General features: G+C 45.8%; 1 protein-coding gene across 19 annotated transcripts in view; it reads left to right on the forward strand.

Moving 5' to 3' along the window:
- ptprk (protein tyrosine phosphatase receptor type K) overlaps nt 1-23,290 on the forward strand; it is a 67,346-nt gene that overhangs the window by 17,318 nt on the left and 26,738 nt on the right. For all 19 annotated transcript variants that reach the window (XM_086100202.1, XM_086100207.1, XM_086100205.1 and 16 more), the window contains 7 exons: nt 12,274-12,396; nt 13,787-13,947; nt 14,036-14,087; nt 14,177-14,235; nt 16,760-16,841; nt 18,112-18,227; nt 18,355-18,529. In XM_086100202.1, the coding sequence (XP_085956328.1) occupies nt 12,274-12,396; nt 13,787-13,947; nt 14,036-14,087; nt 14,177-14,235; nt 16,760-16,841; nt 18,112-18,227; nt 18,355-18,529 (768 nt within the window). The remainder of the gene's footprint in view (nt 1-12,273; nt 12,397-13,786; nt 13,948-14,035; nt 14,088-14,176; nt 14,236-16,759; nt 16,842-18,111; nt 18,228-18,354; nt 18,530-23,290) is intronic.

Below are 23,290 nucleotides of genomic sequence, written 5' to 3' on the forward strand. Positions count from 1 at the left end.
CAGCTTGTATCAGAGGGAAGGCAAGAGTGCAAAGAATGAATGCAGAGTCTGAGAGTTGAATTCATTGTGATTGCTCCGGCTGGACTCTGTTTTCCAACACAGTGCCTATTTCTTTTTTTTCTTTTTTTGCCCTGCCCGTCTCCCCCCCCCCCCCTCCTTAAAACATCTTTTAACTACGACCAGTGTCATCGCTCCTCTTCATAGATATGCTTACCAATTACATTCAACAGATGACACAGAGTGATAGATGCTGCGGCACAAATGGAGCAGGATGAAGGATGAAGAGTTAAGAGGATGATGATACACACACACACCCACACACACGAAAGAGAAACAGGGTGAGCGGGAGTCTGAAAGTGGGAAATGACACACATTGGCAGGAATAAAGGGGGAGAAATAGAATGTGACAGACAGATAGGAGAGAGAGGGAGAGATTGAATAGATAAATGAGATTTATCTATAATGGAATCAGCTTTAGTCCGCGCGGCGGAATGTGCATCATTCAGCGTTTCTGCTGTTACAGACAGTCTGCTGTTACCTGTTTAATATTCTAAACATCGCTGTGAGTTTGATTCAAAGGGGACGCTTGCTCTAAATGCAAAGTTGACTTATTCCAGGAGAGACGAGCTTCTGTTGATCATTATGAGCCACGATAAACACGCCGTATATTTAGTCATGCGGTTTACCCGATCGCCTTTCCTCAATACGGTTTCACCGTGCAAGCTTTGAACGTTACGGATCTCCAACGTGGGCCCCAGTTGACGTCAAATTTGAAGGTCCCCAATTGGACAGAATAGAATGCATCGCCATTTGAAATCACGATCCCCGCGCCTTGAGCCGAACAGGCTGTTTGCATTATCTCTTGGCCATACCGCACTTTACGTTTGAAAGGTTAACGACTTAGCCAAATGTCAAACAATACAAACGAGTTTTTACCAGTGTCAAGTGGCACGGTTGTAACGTGAAGGCGACTCCCCGGAATACAATTTGTCAACATTTGTCGTCATTCACGTCTAAAAAGTGGTTAACCGCCGTCTATTAAAGCAAACACAAATAGTCAGTCTCACCTTTTGTTGGAGTGGCACGCTGTAAAAGTTAACCACTGTCTCAGAACGTGCTGTGTTGTAAAGGTTGACGTTACTGTGAGGTTTGTACTAAGAATGCTCCACGTGAAAGGTTAGCATTGGCAGGTAAGCCCAAAATCCTTTTTAAAGGTGAGAAGATGGAGGCAAGTGTCCAACCACAAGCATGTTTGTGTAGGGCCATTTACTCTTTCCAAGTGCGCTCCTCGCACACAGCCACATCGCCTCAGGCTCGAGGCGCACACATGCGCATTCATATCCACACTCGCATTGCCCGCGGCTACGCATTCAGTCCAAGGAAGCTGCTTTTTGCTCTTCAACTTGTTTGTTTGTGTGTGTGTTTTTTTGGCCCTCTTTCTACGCCCTTGGCATTCCATCGCATACTCACATGTATTCAGAGATATGTGCACGCATGTATGCACGTTTTAAATCCTGGCTCTGTAGACTTCAACTCCTGTGGACATGGCACCATAACATAACACACACACACACACACACACACACACAGGCCCCCTTATAGAGTGCATGTTTGTGTTGCATATTTTTCCAACTAAATCACCAAAGTCCAAATCCTTTTGCCTCTGCCATTTTCAATAAATTTGTGCATACGCGTATGTGGAAAATGCTTCGACTGCAAGTGCCAATTCAGAACTTTCCCCCATGGCGTGCAACTGTTTTCTTGAATACACTCTGGGGTTTAAAGAAATGATTCTCACCGTGTCCTTGTCGACATTGCCCAAGAGGAAGAGAGGGGTGGACATTTAAAGCAGGTGATTCCCCCCCCCCCCCCTCTCTCTGTCTCTCTCTGTTGCCGCTCTAACCGGTTCTCCCAGCGTATAACAAAGCATCCTGTCCACTTGGATTACTTACATTAACATGAGCAAGAAAAAACTGTCCTCCCCTTTTTTCTGAGTGAGCACTTCAGAGAAAAAGTGAGCGAGAGAGAGAAAAAACATATTATCTTTTTTTTTATTTTTTTATATCCGTTTCATGACATGGTCAACAACTTAACAGAGACCCGATTGTGTAATTCAGTAACCGTGCCGCAATCCTGAGTAGATCAAGCCTCTTCTGTTTGATAGCAGTAATCCAGAGTTGGGCCATTTCAATGATGGAAGGGACCTCTCTTCTCCTATGGACAAACCCCGAGTGACTGCCATCTAGTGGTAAACAGTGTTGTAACAACTTAAAATGCATCAGGCACGAGAGAGCATTTTTAGCAGTTTTCAAACTAGTCGAGGGGCCGCTCGAGGTGAACGTTCAAGAGGTGTAGTGAGGGCCATTTATTAATAGATGAGATGATGACAATGCAGCCAGTCTTTACTTGTTTTCCATTATCAAGGTCCAGCAACAGTTCATGGAACAAACACAAGCAGCGTTAATTACTTGGCACGTAATTTGGCACGGACGTGCCTCAGTGGGCATGTCAAAAAAAGGGAGATAGCGCTTCGTATGTGTGTTAGTAATATGTGAGGACGATGCTGTGGGAAAGTTTAAAAGCACGGGGGCGTTATAGGGGGGGGGGGGGGGTTCGCAGGCGGCCACTTAATTCCAACATGAGGCATTTGCTATCTCAGAATATGACGATGTCTCGTCGTAAAAAGATCCAGGTTCGAAGTCAGTGTTGAGATATTGAGAATTACGATGACAGGAGGATTGGGAACGTATTCAACTGTACTTGGGGATCCTGTTTTTCTCTTCAGAGAGCAACCCATTCGAAGGATGACCACCCCTTTGGTCTCAAAGTCTTGGGTAACCTGGAAAAGGTTGTGTGTATGCTTCAGTGGCACCCTCCTCTAATTGTCCTTCCCTAATGGTAAAATGCAAAAAGGCCCCTGGCAGGACGAGGAACCGGGACACGGAGTCTGATGTCCTGGGGCAACAGGCCACAAAACCATCACCCCCCGCCCCCTCCCCATGAAACAGACACATCAGGATTTGAGCCGCTCCCCCATCGAAGAGATATTTTCAGTCTCTTGGGTTTGTGTTAAACGCCACATACACCATCGATCTAATTCGTTATCAGTTCCTTCTGCAACTGTTGAAAAATGAACCCATTTAGTTCTGATTAGCATTCCCGCATCACAAATGGAGTTGTTTTCAAGGCCGCGCAGGATCCTTGGATGACAAGTGTTTTCTTGCTCGTTAGATATTTTCTGACACATTACGCTAGCGCTTACATGGAGGCGGCGTGGAGCCATTCTCAAATCAATGGTCGGGCTTTTCCGCCAAGGTCGGGAAACATTTTCTGCATACAGGAGAGTGCTTTGAAAAACAAATGATGGCCATATCTGCGCGGCGTTGAAAAAAAAAAAAAAGATACGAGCATGCGTGGTTAAACTGAGGGAGCGGCATTCTTCATCGTCACGTGTTTGTGTCGTTTTTGAATTTGGTTTCCATGGCGCTTCGGTAGAGCATTACAACTCGCCGCCCTTATCTGCGTCGTTAGAATGTGTGATGATAAAAGACTGGAGCGTGTTAATCAATTTCGAAAACACGAACATGGCCATGATGAACTGTGGAGTTAATGCGAGTACACCGGCATAATAAGCAAAGTTAAAATAATCAGGTTTGAAATCACCTCGCCGTAATTTTCTTTACCGTAACCAAATACTCTCTCTCTCGCCGATACTGAGTAACGATACCACTTGTACTTTTGAGACATAACGTTTCAATGAACGCAGTGACAGACAATTGTCAACGAAGACCTTTCATTGGCTCTGACTGTTCCTGTTGTCAGCAGCCAGTTCAACACAGAGTTGAACAAATACTCTGGCGCAGTAACACAAAGTATTACAAACTATAAATACGTACAATTCTCAACGTACTTCCTCAAAAAGTGATTGGGGGCACTTTATGTTCTCGTCCGCACCAGGCGATTATTTGAAGGGGGTCAGTGTCAAACCAGTTTCTCGTGGAAATTGAAGATGCATCAGAGGTGATGTTAGCAGCCCGAAAGAAATACTTTCAGCTATTGTCTTCCTTCATACACAGTTCAAAAGAAAAAAAAATCAAGGCCAGTAGTTTATGTGCATGCAGGGATTGAAGCCAGCAACTCATTTATTTGACCCATTAAGTCTCCCAAACCAACCCGTGTATTTGTTTATTGTTCTGATTGCGGGCAACGACTTTGAGACAAAGAAACAAGGCGAAAGGACACATTGAACAATACCGTCTGGGTGTGCGTGGATGCGTGAGCCCGAGGCAAGCGCGCTCCATCCCGAGTTTGAAACCGGTTGAACTCATTTGAAGAGCTTTTGGGTTCCGCAAAGCCGCTCCCGTGCAACCAGCGCACAGCGACTCGCCTCGCCGCTCAGCGCCACGTCATAACATTCAACAGTGACACGGAATTGTAGCAAGGGTGAATCAATCTCATTTGCCTTCTCCCGCCAGGACGCGAGCACCAAACGATCTGACTACATTTGTTTCTTCTCACACGCGCGCGCACACAATTGCTCATGTACAGCATCGTCCCGTTGCTCAATGTAATAACAGCTGTCCGCGGGCCACCTGACAACTATCGTAACGAGACGACAAATCCCAATATTCATTTACATGCAGACGCTTTCAGCTCGAGGGGAGCGGGAGTGGAGGGCTTTGTAAATCTCATTTTTCTCTTTTTTTTCCCCCTCCAAGTCTTTCACCCGCGTACCAGTCACGTGCCCCAAGTGGTGTTTAAACGCATTTTACCGGTCAAGATGATGATTCATGAATGTCATATTATTATTTTTTTTTTCAAATTGTTTCTCTTTTCAGCTTTTCCGTTTAGCAACAGAGTAAAACGGACGCCATCTAAGTTCAATAACATGAGGCTCAAAAATGGTTTATGCCGTTTGAGAAACAAGTTCTGGCCCCTTGTGTACCGCTTTTAAACCCTCGCGCCGCCACACCTGACATCGTAGCTGTAATGATGGGATGTTTAACTCAGCAGACCCCCGCTGAGACGGTTCTTGTCTGGCCTGCTTATATCGGTTATCCCTCGGTGCGTTGGTTTTTCTTTTGTTTTTCAGCATCGAAGGTTTTCCCACCACTGCGTTGCCCGCTCCTTGTCTGCGCTCGGAGTGAGAAGTACATTTCCACTAGGACTCTAAATGCTACCGTTAGCTATCTTTAGTTGTGAGACGGAACTGTGTCACAAACACGGATGAAAAAAGAGCCCATCTGACACTTTAGCTTTCATGTTTGGGTTTATATAATGACATTTTCATCGCTCTCACGGGTCCAACAAACGTGTTTGCAATTGTTATTTTGGGTGCAGTTTCCTCTTAAGATTGTTGGGGGGGTTTCAACTTTTTACCGTTTCCCCACCTCTGTCCTGCTCTCCAGCGTTGGTGCTGTTTCAGGTTATTCTTTGTATGGCAGTGCAGTGAGCCGCTTTTCGCCGGGCAGTGCCGAACAACAGAAATGCTTCTACTGCACATCCACGGACTTAATCCCACACGCTGTTCGCCCAGTAAATTGGTCAGCTTTCGGACCGATGTGGCGGTCAAGTGGGGGCTGGGGAGGGGGGGGGGCAGCCCGTCGATTCGGTGTGTCCCCAATCCGCGTGACTGGCGAAGATAGCGCTGCCAGATTGAACTGATGATTTTTTTCCTGATAATAGGAATCTTCCTCACCTCACGTTTCTCATCACTTCCCTCCGCTTGCCCCCCGCTTGCCATCGTTTACCCCACCTCCAGTTATCCTGACTTACACCGTATTCCAATTTGAGTGTGTTCCTGTCTGTGTGGGTTGGCATTTAATGTGCGTTTGTTCTGCTCTTATCTCATCCACTCCAGACCTGCTTTTCAGTCCAAAACCTCAGCTGGCCCAATTGGCTTAGGAGACTCACTGCTGCTCCCTGTCCGCTTTGCGATCGGCCCATTCAAATCTTCTCTAAAGCATTATATTGTCATATTCCATCGGTGAACATGCATAAAGGTTCTGTTTCCCGCTGTAGAGAAGATGGATCAAGTTGATTTTAGACCCCCTTTTTTTGGGTCTCGGAAATCTTGATGCAGAATTTAGCGTGGTGGCATATTGACAGAACTGTGTTCGCTTTCAAATCACGTGAAATCACATCATCAGCCGCTTTACAACATCAGCTTCCGTGTCTATATTTCAAAGCTGCAAAAGCACCCAGTGGTCCATTTTGCTGCGGAATACGGACCCCTGGTCAATTTTTAATGGGGTCCCTATTACATGCTCCACCGGCATTGTGGAAATGTTGCCGCTGTATTTGTTGACTTCCTTGCTCCAAAAAAATGCTGTTTTCACAGAAGAGTGACACTGGTAGGAAAAAAAAAAAGCGGGCGGTGCATTTTCTTGTAGGGTAAATGGGCACTATATTGTCTCCAGTCAGCAAACACTGAGCAACGCCACTGCGTCCCATCACCGATGCGGCCGTGGTCCAGCATCTCTCGCTAGTGTGTGACTAATCGCAAAGATTGTTCAGCGATGAATTACAGTCACTGTTACGTCGCATCGATGCATGTCAGCGAGATAAGTCATGAAAAAGGATTTGCTTCCTGCATTGTTCCCGTTCTGCTTGAAACGGAAAAAAAAACGCTAACGTCGGTCCTGAGTCAGTCAGTCAGCATTTTGAGGTCAAGGGTGCGGTAAAAGGGAGGAGGGAAAAGTAGCCAGTTCAGACATGTCGTTTTGGGAATTTCGCTGCTAAATTACCAGCTGTGCTCTCGGTTCTGAGAGCAGAGCTGAGTGCTGCCAAAGGGCTTAATCATTAGCCCCCCCCCCCCCCCCCCCCAATTCGGAATCACACACATTGACATAGCTTCTGATCCCGAAGTTTTATAGGCTGGCTTTTAAGTGATGCCGTACACTTGCCCTCTCTTTGCTGCGGTGGCAAATGTTTACCTTGTCATGCTTGACAGAACACTCCCATCATGTCAGATTTCACAATCCTCTCCCGTATTTTTTGTAGCCAGCTGTTGAGTGAGCACTTCTAGTTGCGACACGTATACCGCGCGGATTAGAAACGGCGTGTGGGCAACAGGGCTAAACAACTTCCCTGAGAAGAGGATGAAATCGGACTCCCTCTGGACTTTTTGGGTGAACTCGCTCACGGATAGCAAAGGCACCAGGGGCGTTGGGTGGGTGGGGGGGGGTGATTGGTGGGAGAGATAAGCCTCGGAGTGTTTTCCAATCCTTCCTGGTGTCTTTTGCTCCAAGAATCGACCAGAGACCTGACATTCCCAGTCCCAGTTTGTGATTGACAGGCACCTCTCCATCTTCAGCTCCCACTTTCCTGGCCCTTATCTACTCTTGTCAGTCGGTCAAGCAGTCAGAGTTTGAAGTTGCTTAAATGCCAGCATAAAAAGGGAAGAGCAGTAACAAAGCGCATTGACGATGCCGGAAGTTGTCCGCCACCCATATCGATGGCGGTTTTAACACGGCCTCGTACTGTGTCGATTAAACAGATTGAACTAAAATGGCGTTCAGAGTTTTTGTTCAATAATCGTCATTTCCACTAGCACTGCAAAAGATGGCGGAATATTTCAATCATGCATTCGACCGTAGGAGATAAATGGCGCCGTTGACAAGATTTGTTTTTGCTAATCATCTGTGGTAGGCTCGTTCACACAGAATAATGCAGAAGTGAATCTAAAAGGGGGCACCGAGACAATTTCCTTGGTGCGCGCTGGCTGAGTGGGCAGGAGTGTTCAGCAGGCCATCATACAAACAATTCGAATGTCATTTTGACACCGTTTCTCAATAGACCTTCATTGAATTTTGTGAGCGCCAGACTGCGTGTCGCCCCGACAAGGGGCCGATTGTGACGTCCGAGCTACGGCTTCTCTAAACTTCATGCGGTTCATTATTTTGGTTCATTAGTAAGTTGTTTTGTTCGCATTTTGCGACATGTCCTACATTCGCCGCTTGGCAGCCTCATTGGATAAACACTCTTGAATGCATTTTTGTCAGACCATTCAAACCCTCAGAATGAGGGCTAGTTTTCTCTTGAAACGGCAACGCGCGGTGAACGAGGTCATAGCTGTCCTTAAATAAAGCCGGCGGCCTGTGCAAGCTTTTCATCGGGTTTAGCGCAAAATAATGACAGGTGCTGTAAAGTTGCTTGGAATCGTAGGGGTGGTGGCGGGGGCGGGGCGGGGGCATTAACCCCAAGAGAGGAGCAGGACGAGGCGTTGCAAGGACAGAAATTTACTTTCAATGGAAACTTCCGAATCAACAGAATCCACCCCACGTCTGCTCGTGAGCGCACACATCTGAGATTCAATTACAGCATTGTGAGATGAAGGAGAAATTCTTCTGCCTTCAGCATTTCCAATTAAAGTACAGCACTGTGTGTGTGTTCATGTGTGTTTTGCCGTTGCTGGCCATGCGCATTTGGCTGTGTGACTGCGCACGCCAGCGTGTATAGTTAACAGGCGAAATGTGTGTGTGTGTGGGGGGGGGGGCTGGCTTTGATGGCGCAGCGTTGCGAGCGCCACTGAAGCGTGACAGGAGAGCGAGCGAGGAGGGTGTGTGTAGGTGTGCGTTAGCGGGAGTGTGCGTGGGCCTCTGATGTCACCTTGTATCATTTCAGGTTAATTTCACCTATTCTCAGACAGTTGTGCAGAACAAGGGGGAAAAAAAAAAGATGACGCCGAGCAAATGATAAGACATGACTTTATGAGAAGCCCTTTTGAAGCAAATGTCAATGGTGGGGTTTCTTTCTCGGAAATGCAATACAAACAAGATCATTGCGTGTCAGGCTTGTTTGAAGCGTTCAGATCAATAACTTTAAAACCATAAAAATGATTTGGCAAACGGAATTGCTCGCTCGGTCCACATATCCACCATATATGACTGTAATAAGCCAGATGAAGTCCTCAGACACTCTGGTGTCATACATATTGAAGTGAACTGGAATTGGTGACAGATCACGTTTTTTGTCCTCTTGACAAGGTTGACTTTCGAGAGACGTCGAGAAACGAGTCCCCAGGGAAACGCGGGTCATTAAACTCCAACACGGGGTTGTTCCAAGGGAAATTCAAACCCAGATCTTTTGACTGCGTGGTAGATTTGCTAATCGCTAAACCGATGTTCTGCCTACACCTGCTTACGTATTTTCTTAACGTTACAGTTTGACTGCCTCCTAAGTGTGATCCAAGCAAATTATGAGCTATGAAAACGGTTAATGCGCTTTGTTGGAGGGGTCACTTACAAATAACGGCAAAATCATTTTGAGTGACAGGGACAAATGTGTCTGCCGCCGTGGAGCGCCGCATCCGTCCTTTTTGTCGCTGTGCATGTGTGCGCGCGTTGGCGTATGCGTGTATATTGCCCCCTCTGCCCTTGAGCCGTTATCAAATTTCTCTAATTATTTTATTATGCAGATGAGTCACCATTATTTCATTAGCTAGGCAGCCAATCACAGAAGCTGATTAGGAAGTGATTGGCATGCAGTCGTTTACTCTGGCTCGGTGTCCTTGTGAATGGAGCAACGAGCAAGGGGCATAATGACCCATCTGGATTCTAGCTCGTGCTTGTAGTTTTTTGAAATGGGGTCTGTTCAGTATTCACCCATACATACATGCATGCTGTCTAAATATATTTTGTATATACATCAAATGAACGCCATACACTTTTCCTTTTGCCTTCCGAGGAATTTAATTGAACTGAATGTGCCTGATTGTCCAATCCCAGCACCAAATGGCAGACAAGGTTAACGTCTCCACCGTGAATGTAATCGTGGGCCCCCGCTTGTCAAGTTTTAAAATGGTGTGGATTTACCTCGTCAATCCCCCGCCACCTGGCATTTCACTTTACCCGCTTGTGTTCCAGTTCGAAGCGCGTAAAGCACGCCGTCGATATCCACTTTCTCTTGTCGTCCCGCGAGTGACTCCACAACATGAACCGCAGTTGTAGTGCCGCGGTGTATCGCCATATCCTGCTAAGATTGTGTGCCATGTATTGAGTTACGCGAGACGGGTAAACCACCTTTCTATTACAGCATTCTTCTGAATAAATAATATTCACAATAAAATACAGTGCAATGCTAAAATGACTGTGTACATACAGTGCAATTCAAACGTATTCGCAGCACATGAGAAACAGAAATCTATGGTCTGACGAGACAAAGATTTTGGCCACGAATGCAGACGTCATGTGTGGATGAAACTCGGCAACGCTCGTGACATGACCACGCCATGCCTGAAGTTGCAGGTGGCAACTCGGAAACTAAAACCCTACCATAGTCCGGCTTTAGCCACAGCTGCTTCGACTCAACCAGCACCCATGTAAGCACGAAAAAAGTCTTTTCGTGTCATCGGCCAGGTGTTGTGCTTCGAATTCTGATCCATTTTTAGAATAAAGCCCCGAAATAACAAAAACGATTGCTGTGAATACTTTCCAGATGCACTGTAAATACCTTACTGACAGCGCGTTTTGATTCCAATAGATTGTGTGGCTATACCTTATAAAGTAACCATTAGAGGTACGTGGTCATGTGTTGCAAAGTCCCAGACAAGGTTTGTGATGTCCGTAGGCGCTTGCTGTTACTGTGGACTTAAAGCCACGACATGCACACTTTGCCGTTTCCACTCATGCAGAGAACGACCCGACAGCTGCGTGAGAACTGACACACAGACACAGTGGAGGACAAAAAGTAGTTCTGTGGATCAGCACAGTCGCGTTTCAACTTGGGCAGAATTAGGCTCAAAGTTAAGTATGACTTCAAAGCAGAAAAAAAAAAAACGCGTGGTGGCGCACTACATGCCCCCTTGCACAAAGTGGCATCTCCGCGAGCTTAACCGGTTGTGACAAAGACTTAACAAAACTGAACGGAACTAGACTGAAATGCACAGCGCCGGGCTGGTTTTTACGAAGAACGCCACGAGGAATGTGATCCAATGCGTCTCCGAGGCCGTGAGTCACAGCCAGCGATAGAGCCAGCAGCCGAGAACAGTCACTTAGTTTGACGTTAACGTGTTTCTCCTACGGCAGCGGCTGTCTCCTCTTGGCCTCCCACTGTAGCTCCAACTCAGATCAGTGGGGAAGGGGGGGGGGGGGGGGATCTCAAGGCCTGTCGTTATGCTCTCCATCACGGCACGGTGCAAGCCCGCTCGAAGACGCAGGTAGCCGTAGCGCGAACCGAATACGTACGAGATGTACATTGCTGGAAGTATCGGTTGGGCGTCATCGTGACTTGGGTGCATAGATCCGATTTGCATTTTTATTTTAAAAGGGGACTAGTTTTACTAGCAGCCTGACAGCAGGGCAGCAGAAGGCGAGATGAGTGGGAGCCTTGACAATGGAAGATCAAGAAAATGCGCACCACACACAAACTCAATGAAATTTGCAAGGGAAAAAAAATCTAAACAGCCCTGATGTGTAATGGTGCAAATATATTCAGATAATTTGCTTGCAAGGTCCTTCAGCCCCCATTTTTTAATCTTGTGCTGAACAATGGCTCATTTGATCTGAAAAGCTAAAGGACTTAGTCTCTTAATCAATCATCAGCTGTCACGTTTGGTCTCATGGTTTGATGAAAGCAACTTCTTGGATGGGCAACATCTTTTGCGTCAGTGTTTTTTCGGAGCGCTCAAGCTGCGGCGTATCTCTTATCTGATGTTTACACCGCATTGGTCGCCCGCTAACAATTAGCGACTTGTATCAGATGGTACGCGGCTTTTCTTCGTGATATGCCCCAGAGCTGCGTTATTAACACAAACCATGCAAGGCTGCGAGGTCAGTGAATCAGATGGATAGTCGTAATCAGTGCGCCGTCCCTATCAGCACATTGCTGAGCCACGTATCATCGCAAGTTGATTGGATCTGCTGGCCACTAGGGACAGGCGGCGTCTCTCTGTATTAGAGCAAGTTCCTGTTTAGGGGGCAGGGGGGAAATGGCGGGGGGGTCCCTGTAGGGGCTTGCTCACGCACGCGTGCCTAGCGGTGCTGATGATGGACTCGGATGATTCGCTGAAGGCAGAATGATGGTTGAGTTGGGGGTGATTCCGTCTAACCTTGATGGATGACTGTTGGCGCTCCGTCTCCTGGTGATTTATTCGTCACCCACACTTCGGAATACCGCATTGAAAGTTTGCCTCAATTGCTGTTTCTATTCATTCAAGCTCATAGCCATTTTGAATGGGAACCCGTGTCAGTTTTTCAAGTACTCTGTTCGCCTCAGGCAAACCAAATGCCAAACCTTTTCTGCAATGACACGTATTTCTTTTCCCTGTTGCAGGAAGCTGTACATTTGACGAAGGCTTCCCCCAATGTGACTACCAACAAGATCCCTATGACGACTTTGACTGGGCCCACATCAACACCCAGGAGGTGCCCTACGTATCCCCATACCTGCCCAAAGGTGAGACTGTAGTCTTGATGGAGGAACGTTCTTAAAAGTGGAGTTCATAACTCGGGAATTGGAGACCTTTTTTTTTTTCATATTTTTGGAATGTTGGATGAACCTGAACTGGCCAGCTAAAAGGTCCCAGGCAAGACCAGGTCACGATTCGAACTTTGAACCTCGGAACTGCAAGGGAGTTGTACTAAACACTAGCCCACTTTGTTGCCTTATTTTGGAATCAGACACATGCAAAACTAATGCAGATTTGACATGACCAAGGAGATTCAAATGAAATAAGATTAAATCAGCACAAGAGTTGCGATTAATGACTACATTCAAAGAAAATCGGCAGTGTTTAAAGTCACATGGTTTCAGTTGTTGGACTTTTAATGCAGGGCCCATTAAGGGGATATTTTGGGGGTGATATTGTGCTTGTCTCACACAAGTAAAGCAATTAAAACACACTTGGACTCCTGCTTTCTCCTCGGTAATCTTTCTTACCGTGGCATGTGTCTTGACATATCTGGGGCTCTGACTGATACGTGTATTTTTAGCGACCACACAGTCTTGGCATCTTCAATCCACCTCGCGTCACAAAGTATCAGAAGCAACAGCAGTGACACCTATTGCATGTGTGTGCGAGCGAGACTAATATTAGTGCTTCGGAGGGGTCCTTTTTCCGCTCTTGTGGATGCTGTCCAATTTGGACGAAGTCGGTTGGCTTCCTGCCGGTGGTTTTCAGACACAAGTAGGATTATTCATGAGGGGGGGGGGGGTAGAAAAAAATGTCATTGAGAGGCACAACTGTTGCTGTACATGTTTACAGAGCAGAGACGAAACGAGAAGGGCCAGCGATGGGCATATTGCGCACGTGGGCGCTGCAATGCAGACTTTTTGTGTGCGTGCTCAATTGAAAACGTGCGACTATTTGCCCTCCCCATTCTTGTGGAGAACAATATATTCTCACTGTAGGTTCTCTGAACAATGACAGATATATAATCACTACTCTGCTTTAGGCAATTGCAGCATTCATATTGTGCTTATTCTAACTGGCAAATAGAATTAGCAGCCTCGAATGAAGCATTGTGTTCACACAAATTGGCGTCGGCCGAAAGCATCCGTGGATATACTCTGTTCAATATGAGCGAAAGACGGGAAATGTCGGAGTTTTCTAATCAATGCCTTGCATTTATTCCGCATCGCTTTGGCAGACGGCCCCGTTTCGTGAGAGCTCTGGAGAAATAAAGCCGTATTGTATTGTATTCCCTTTAGTGTAGCTCCGTCTGAATGTTCTGAACTCCCGCTTCCCGTAGAGGGGTGCCGTGGCTTTAACGTCATGTTGGTCTTGAGACGGCAAAGCTGCAAGTGAATGGGTCAGACCCTAAGCCGCCATGTCGCTTTGCCCCAGGTTCCTACATGTATGTGGATGTGTCTCAGTATGAAGTTGGGGAGAAGGCCAGGTTCCAGCTCCCGGTGATGAAGGAGAACGACACTCACTGCATTGACTTCAACTATTTACTCACCAGCGCCGATGGCTCCAGTCCCGGCACACTCAATGTTCTCGTGAAGGTATTGACTTATTATGTGTTCTTCTTTTTTTTTGGACACATTCAAGTTATAGTTTGAAAAAAAACATTCTCCTCCTTTATGACTGCAGGTGAACAAAGGTCCCTTGGCCAACCCGATATGGAACGTAACAACATACACGGGTAACGCCTCAATGAAAATCCTCATGCCATTGACTTTTCTTACACCGGGGTTGACGCTTGGCCTCTGTTGACTGCTTGGGTGTTTTCAGGTAAAGATTGGCTGAAGGCTGAACTGGCCGTCTCCACCTTTTGGCCCAACGAATACCAGGTGAGCTCCCGCCACCTTTCACCGCGAACATGCCGTGTTTGTCGAATGTTCCTTTATCCTATAAAAAAAGTATCGGCACACCTGGCCGCTACACTTACAGGAAATTCAATAAACTATTATGTTGCGTAACACAATTGAAGAGGCCAGAGTGCCCTGGTCAAAGTAAAGTAGAAGTCCAATCTCAATCTTAAATTCAATAACAATCTGTAAGTACATTTTACACAGTTATACGTGTTACTGTTTGTAGTGCAAGTTATTTAGAGGCATATATCAATATTTCACCAGTTAAATCTCCTCAAATTCTGGTTGTTGAATAAGTTAGAGAATAGGCCTGCTACATGAGTGTCATTTCATATGTATAATTGGATGCTGTTCAAACATTCGTGTTGCGTTTCTGTTTGTATGCAGTTTTACAAAGAAAGACTTCCGCAAAAACACCAAATGGCGGATTCTCATTTTTTTTATCTGGAGGATTTCTTTTAGCTACACCACGCGCTCATATCAAACACATGGTCAGGGCAGAAGAATCAGTGTGGCCTTATCCCAAAACCGATTGGTTGATAAACGCATGGCCCACATACTTTGACTTTTATCCTGAGGGTTCACGCGGACACACAGACGCACGGGCTTCAAAAACAAACAAGCCTCATGCTGTGAGGCAGTCGACTGATTTATTTGTGTTGACTGAGGCTCAGGAGGTGACGATCAGGCAAGAAAGTCGTAGTCAGAAGCGATGGGGGCGACCGAGCACTCGCATCTGTGTCACCAATTGCGACATTGCCGCTTGAGCCTGTACATTTTTGAGGCAGTGTGGAAACTATATTCACACACACACACACAAGTAGTTTTACATATATATTTCCATTTGTGTGTGTGTGTGTGTATATATATATATATATATATATATATATATATATATATATATATATACAGGTAGGTGTGTGTACATTTTTTTTTTCAATTTTAGAGGTCACAAGTCGGTATGGTCTGTGCATATCAAAGTAGTTGTCAGGTGTTGCTGTCATGCGTGTGGCAGATGAGTGTCAGTGTCAGGGCACGCAAACACGCACACATCCTGATTAATACGTGTCGCCTCGGGACCCAATCAGGCTACTGTAAAGCGAAGGGTGGAGGAATCTTCCGAATGACCCATCTGGTGCCCATGCCGCCCCTCGGTGACTCCAAGAGGCCTGAAAGGCTCCGTGTCAACATGTTGTAATTGACTGTCATCAATTCTTGTTTGCTGAGGCCTTATGGAGGTTTTTCCGGGTATGAGGCGGATTCTTTGGTTCGAGGTGGTGACGCCACCAGCTCATGTTCAAACACGCTTCTGTTGGCATTTAAGCTCGCATGGTAATCAGGCCGGGGAGTGGAGGTTCACGCCCACACTGCGCCAACGACAGATTCCCCAATGGTCGGATTCATATTTTTTTAATCAGCAGTACTTTTAGTACTGTTTGACTTGGGCTGATTATTTAAAAAAAAAAAAAACAATCATATGAACTTCATCATTACAACTGCTCTACCCTTTGAGTGATGTCAGTCCTCGCGAAACATTTCAAAGCGTTTTTGCTCAAGTGAGTCATTTGGGCCGGTCGAAGCCCAGACAGCTGTGAAACGACGCTTCACGACAGGATGCGCGCGGAGCAGCAAGGGACTTCTTTCTTCTTAACCGGGTGGACATTTTGTGAAAACTTTGCTCCGTTTAACTGTTCTACAAGAATGACACGGACTTGCGCATGCACTTTATTGAACTTAAGGTCACAAGAGCCAATCATATATTTGTATGTAACACACAGACGCACGGTCTAATACATATTTCAAGCGGGGTGATGTCTGTGGGCTATGCGGGAAGAATGATCGGATAGATTGGCAGGGGAAGGCGGAACATGTCACGGCTAACCAGTTCATGCACGCTCCCGCGGGTGATGAATCACAGCAGCTGGTTCAAAATCCCTCTCTTGTCCCGAGAGCAAGCCTCTCTCATGTGTCCGCCGCTTTGTTTCCAAACACTGTGAGAAAAAGGAGCAAACGCGTTATGAAAAACATGCGCCCAAAGATGGCAGTAATGGCATCTCGATTGAACCGTAACACAGTCGCCGGCCTAATCTTAAGTCTTGATCATGTCGACCTGGCAGTCGAGAGGCGCTTGCGTGGCTCTCTCCCCCATGTGCGGAGGTCACATTGGCCTCGCGGTGTGGCCACATTAATGTAAATTGGGAAATCTAAACGGTGAGAATCCAATGAAATGGCGAAGCACATCATACTCTATATACTCGTTTTATTCTCTACCCTTCCTGCAGTGGCTTCGATTCATTTTTTTTTCTTTCTTTTTTATCATGTATCCGTCAGGGGTTTTATGTGTACCGAAGGAGATCACTTTGGTCCAACGGGAAGAGTCATGAATCTTGGCGGGTTGTTGGGCCGAATATATGAATCCAAGCAATAGACAGGAGTCATGTTGTTATCTATGCCTCCTAAAAATCTTAACTTTTATTTTTTTTGTCTCCTCATTTGTCCACAGGTCATATTTGAAGCAGAAGTATCGAACAGGAAAACGGGCTTCATCGTTATAGATGACATTCAGGTGCTCAGCTACCCGTGCGGTGAGTCATTAGCATGCCAGCAATTAGTCCTAGTTCGCTGAGTCGACGCTTATAGCTTCGGCCACTAATTAGACTGAACCGGGGATGGTTTCTGTCGCAGTTGAACGGACAGATAAGTGGAAGGTGACCCGGGGAAGGGGAGGGATGCGGCAAGAGGAGACATGTTGTCGCGGGTAAACGAGAGAAGTAAAACACGGGAGTAAAGACTGCGAGAGAAATTGGGATGGCGGATCGGAGAGAGTGAAGCGGGAAATGAAACGGGATTAGGTCAATCATGGAGCGAAGGGATTCTGACCACTCAGCTCTTTTCCTCTTAATAGACACGCGCGCGCACAGACACACACTCGGCAGTGAACAGTCGCTGTCTTGTCCTGCGCTGACAGGAAAGTGATGAGGGTCGCGCTCCTTTTGCAATTCACGTTACGTTCCAAAGCTCCTTTCTCTCCTCGCGGTTTCCGCACCGCTGGGGGGCCTCCTCCGAAAACACTTGTGTGTGAGTTCATCTAAAGTCGCCGACGGGCGTCTGCAGGGCGCAAGCGGAGGAATAAAAGCAATTAAAGCTCAGTTTCGGCATCTGTCTAGTCGCAGCAGTGACACATTTTTAGCATGACCTGACTTGCAGAATCCCCTATCGATTTTGCGTCATAATACTGGAATGCATCGTGCCTTCCGCTTGTCCCCGGCTCTGTTTGGGGTTGTCAAATTTTGTCAGTAAAGTGACCTGCAAGCGGTGTGAATATTAAGAGAGGAGCAACTCTCAGTGGAGAGCGCCAACTTCCACAGTAGAAGCATTCATTCTCACAGCTGCATTTGTGGACACACACGCAGGTTTGTGTGTGTATCTTTCAGTTTGTGTGTACGAGTGTGTGTGTTTTCAGCTGTTATCTATGATTGCAATCACCTCCCCGGAATAAAAATAGCCTCACAGCCTCTTCGGGGGTTCAAAAGGCTTATTCCATACCTTAGTGTGGTGCTTAAGTATTAGGAAGCTGTGACATTGTGACTGCGATCTTCGCAGCCAGTGGCAATGTTGGGCTTCGGATTCTTCTGTCTCTTCTAAAAATCTAATCGTAGTAATAGTGAACATATCGCTGCAGGTTACAAAATGTCCTAAAATGTAAATATTGTTTACACCTGTGCTGCCTCTGCCTGGAAAAATTGTGATTTCAACCCAAAGCAAAAAAAAAAGACCCAACGTAAGTGATACTTGCAAAGGGTTTACCCAGGAAGTCGTCTGAATCCATTGTTCTTTTGAATGTTTTTTCTTTAGACAAATCCCCTCATTTCCTGCGTCTCGGAGATGTTGAGGTGAACGCCGGCCAGAACGCCACCTTTCAGTGTATCGCCACTGGGCGAGACACATCCAACAATAAGCTCTGGCTTCAGGTAACATACGAATGATTATTTTTTTTGTGTGCATACTGTATATGTGTGGGTGTGTGCATGGTTGCCTCGAAAACCGTGATCAAGTCCCGTTAAAACCCCGGTGCGTGTTTCCATCTGTCCTCGACAGCGGCGAAACGGAGAAGATATCCCCGTGTCGCAGAGGAAGAACATCAACCACCGACGATTCTCCGCCTCGTTCCATCTCAACGAAGTCACCAATCAGGATCAAGATTTGTATCGCTGCGTCACCCAGTCGGAGCGCGGCTCGGGGGTGTCCAACTTCGCCGGTCTTATTGTCAGAGGTGAGGGTTTTTATTGAAAATTGCTCCCCTGAGGGATTGATTGGAAAATGAAACTAGAATCACACTCATCTGAGCTCAGACCTCTGCCAAGACAGGATTATTTTAAATTATACCGAAAATCAAGAAAGGTCTTTGTATGGATGCGAAAATCAACAGTTTTGAATTTGGCTGATTGTGTGGCAAAATGGAGTGGACTCTGGCTGTCCGTCCAGTGGCGATGGAGCTTTGCCGAATCAAGCTGTTGCAAATTTTTATGTAACACTGCAAAGCAGACACGGACACGTTTTCAGAAATAGGCAGATGACAAAACTTTGTTGTGTAATTTCACACTCGATGGGTGGAAAGGCACTCGAGAGACCAAACGATTTGTTTACGGGCACTAAAAAGTCACATTTTCCCTTGAAGGTCTAAAGAACAGCAACATAGCATCAGTTATGAGAAGTGGCGCTGCATTAACCCCGTAGCTACTCCTCTGGGCAGTGTTATTCTGATCACTATGACACCCGCATGGAAAAAGAGGTTCATCATGTTCAGATTATGACACGTAAGCAATAGCAAAGCCTCTCCTTCCTCAACAGCACTTTGATATAGTGATTCATGCCTTAGTTACATTTTAGCCGGATTACCGGAGCGCATTTTATTTTGGACTCAGCCAGTCCTCCATGAAGCGTCTCCAGTTGGTCCAAAGTGCTGCTGCTCACATCTTGACCGGTACTCGTAATTCATCCTACTCTGGCGTCCCCTCTGCTTTTGATCCAGCATGAGACTTGAATCGAATTTTACTGTTTTTGTGCTTTTTACTGTGTTCATTATTAATGATTTGTTTGTTGTTGCATGACTTAATGTTTGCTGCACGTACCGCATTTGTTTATACGGCGATGGTTGTTTTAAAGTGCTCTATGAATACAGTCGAGTGGAGGTAATATCGATGAAGAGGGACAACGGCGAGTATGTGTGCGCCCCCGCCTGTGGCGGAGTGTGTGTATGCGCGTGCTTCATCTGTCACGTGCAGTTGACACGCGGTTAATAAGGTGTCACCGATGTGTGTTTGCCACAAGATTCTTGATTCATTCACATTGAATAGCTGGCGTATTCCGATTATCTCCCGGGGAGAGCACAGAAACACACAGGCTAAAGGCGAGAGACATTTTGGAGTGACAGAAAGGGGGGGGGGGGGGGGGCAAGTGGAATAAAATGTAAATAGTCAGCTCATTAGCCAAAGAATATACCCGTAGCAGAATGAGGACTATGTCTGAATATGTAAACAGAGAAACAGTCTCATAGTTGTTATTCTGCATATGATGCGGCAGCGATGGAGCCAACAACGATAACGCAGCTTTGCCAGTGTCCACCACGGCGCTTTAACTTTGTGGCAACAAGCAAGATTAAGTTGACGCCAAAGACCGACAGATACATGTTTAATCCCACAATTCTCTTATACCATGAAAAAAAAAATGAGGGGGGAAAAAAAATGTAAGAGATTGTGTGGAATTGAAACGATTCATATCCTTGAACTTATTGGACAGTTTTGAGGATTTGTTTATTTCATGCACCAAATAAGAAAAACAATTATAGCCATGATATGGCCAGTAATGATATGGGCTTTTCTTCTCAAACAGCAAACACATTGCTGGTATCTTAGCATTGTGGGGGGGGGGGGGGGGGTGTCATCATGTTTTTTTTTTTATTTGATATGTGACAGGAATAAAAGATAAAAACAGACATCAAAGAAGTGTAAGTGAGCTGCACAGCAGGAAACTGTTGTCTAATCATGAATGCCGCCCGTCCAGAGATGATGATACTGATGAAAATGCATTCAGGCTCAGCAAGCGCATTGTGTGCTTGCGATCGAGAGGCTTTTCCAAGCTGTGAAAAGATGTTTGTGCATCTCGGAGGGATATTGGCAAAAAATAAAAATAGAAAATAAAAAAAATGCTAATCCCACCTGGATACGCGAACGGTATCACAATAAAGAAACAATGGTAGCTCGCGTGAATCTGGAAGGGGGGGGGGGGTCCGCTTAATGTTTATTTATGAGCAATATCAAGATGAGAAGCTGAGGGAAATCAAAAGAAACATCAATATTTTTTTCAACCTATTAAAAGTATCCCAATTTTAATATGTATGCAGGACATGTATGTGTGGACATGCAGTAAGCTGCATTCATGCTGTGTTTGTATTTTGATATGCCTTCCGCATTTAAATATATATCCCGTTGTGAAATCGGCGGAGGGAGTTTTGAGAAAATTTAACATTGGAGAAATGAGTCGATGCTAATCTGGAAAAACAGGAGTTCCTCGATATGACTTGTAGACATCAGCAGTGGGACGTTGATCCAGCTTTGATTTCCGGCGGCTGCAAGCGGTCTGCTGGGTGACTGAGATTGCCTGCGAGCAGGTACACGCTAGCCCAATCCACAGATATTTATTTATGTAGATGAAGAAGATGAACCGTTGTCTGCACTGTCTGTGTGTCTAGTTGTGTGCCAAGCCTGTCAAGATCAGAGCCCAGAACGCATTTTTTTATATTTTTTTTTTACTGGCACAGATGCATGATGGGAGGTCTGACTTGGGAATCCGACGTCACTCTTGGGCAGATGCTTTTGTCCTCCGCAAATCGTTTGGCAAATCATTTGTCGGCAGCTTTTGCAGCTCTTCATCAATCGTGCGTTTCATTTAGCTCACAAACCGGGAATGGCTTTGTCCCAAAATGTACCCGAGGAACTTGTGGGTGATCAATCAATTTGATCTCTCAAAGTAAGAAAATAGTTCAACAAATGTTAGGATCACACTGCAAAAAACATTGGAGTGGCATATGACACAATGTGACCGGAAAAAAAGACTTTTTTTTTTGTGGCAAAAAACAAACAAACTCAAATCCAAAAATCATGCCATAACATAGTTGCAAGATAACGTCCGTCTTATGAGACGGGAAAAAAGTCAAGATTGTTGAGACGATAAAGTCACGAGAACCAAGATGTAACCGTATGAGGTTAAAGTTGTCCTCTTAGGAATTGTGATGTCAACAGACATCGTGACGGTTTTAAATGCTGTTAGAAATGATACTCGGCAAACAAGTTGGATGTGTTTGGAAGTCACCGTGTTTCCGTCCTTGCGCGGATGTGATGCCGCCGTTTCACACCGCCTGAGCCTGTGCGTTACCACGTCTCAAGAAAGTGAAAGAATCGGTTTAGCGTGCGTGTACGTGTAGCATCCATACTGTCCGGAGTATGTTTGTGTTTGTCAGTAGTTGTTTTGTCAGAGTGCGGCTCTAATAAAGCCTTGCCCTCTGGTTCCTACTGTGACAGAGCACATCATCGTGACACACACACACTCACCGCGATGCCAGCTTGCATTATACACAAAGCCGTGGCCTAAAAAGCTCCTGCGCTATTACTGTCACACGCACACGCGCCCGCGACCACTCTTGGATCCATACAGCTGTGCCGTACGACTTCCAAAAATGCTGTTTTTGCGCTTCAAGATGCTCATTGGTCCATTGCCTCAAGAGTGCAGTGAATCTTTGCGGTTGGCCATCGGCACCGCCAAACACGCACCTTCTGCCGTTGCGGAGGTCGCGCGGCCTCCATCGCAGCGAGGGTGATGTCAGCAGCGCTTGGTGAAGACGAAACTTTATTGACAAGGTTGCTGACGTTGGACGCCGATGCCCACGGGGCTCAAAAGTCAACAATGCTGTTCAACTCTCTTTCCGTCCTTTGTTTCTTCTCTATTTTGATTTTTTTTTCTTGTAGCCTCGGGAATTGAAAAAGGAAAATTGGCCTGCCGTAAAATGATTTAAGAAAAATATTTGGGAAAGCAGGTGGGGACAAAAATTAGGGATCAAAAAGAGATGAAATACAAAAGAAGGAAGTAAGTCTTCTTTTTGTTCGTTCTCTCCAATAATGGTGCAATGTCGACACAGATACGACATTTCGCCTCTATTTGTTTACCGAGTATAATTTCCATGTGACCCCAAAAATGGATTCACGCTTGATTAATAATACAACAGATGGTGACAACAAGCCCATTTCATCACATCAACACCTTTGATGATTGGATATGTTTTTAGGTCAACTGTACAAATGTCAAATAACGAAAGAAAAAAAAAGGGGACTGAGAATCAAAAGCAAGAAGCCAACTTCAGCACTGTTTTCTCTGGAGTCGCATGATGACCCACTTAAACATCTTAGCGCTTTATTTATATTTCTATTATTTATGTTTGAGATAAGTCGCTGGTTTTTGAAGTCACACACAAACTTGCATTCTTGTTGAAGACACAGAAAAGTCAACGGTTTTAAGACAGGAATCTTTTTGCTTTTATTTCCCCGTCTTATGATCATCGTGTTGGTTTTTCATTTGACGCCGCCGCCAGCAGATGTGTTGCTGACGTCACGAGTTTTTTTTTGAACTAGCTTCAACATTCATTATCTGAAATCAAGCTAGCGCGCTGTCAAACTGCAGTGTTTCATGTGTTGGGAGTTGGGGGGGGGGGGGTCTTTTCAGTCTGACAGCCACGTTCAACACAAATCCAAATGCACTCCCGACACAAACATAAACAAGCATGCATATGCACACGCGATGCGATGGCAATGCGGGGTATTATTAAAAGTAGCGCCATGTATAACAATGTATAGACACACTCACACAAACTTAAAAAAAAAAAAATTACCTGAATAAGCACCCGTTCCATTGAAGTCACGACAATGACTGAAATATGTTTCAAACGTGTCCGTCGAAATTGAGCATAAAGCCACATTCCATA

This window comes from Hippocampus guttulatus, chromosome 20 (assembly GCF_054856545.1).
Source record: "Hippocampus guttulatus isolate MCC_2025c chromosome 20, RoL_Hgut_1.0, whole genome shotgun sequence".
NCBI lineage: Eukaryota > Metazoa > Chordata > Actinopteri > Syngnathiformes > Syngnathidae > Hippocampus > Hippocampus guttulatus.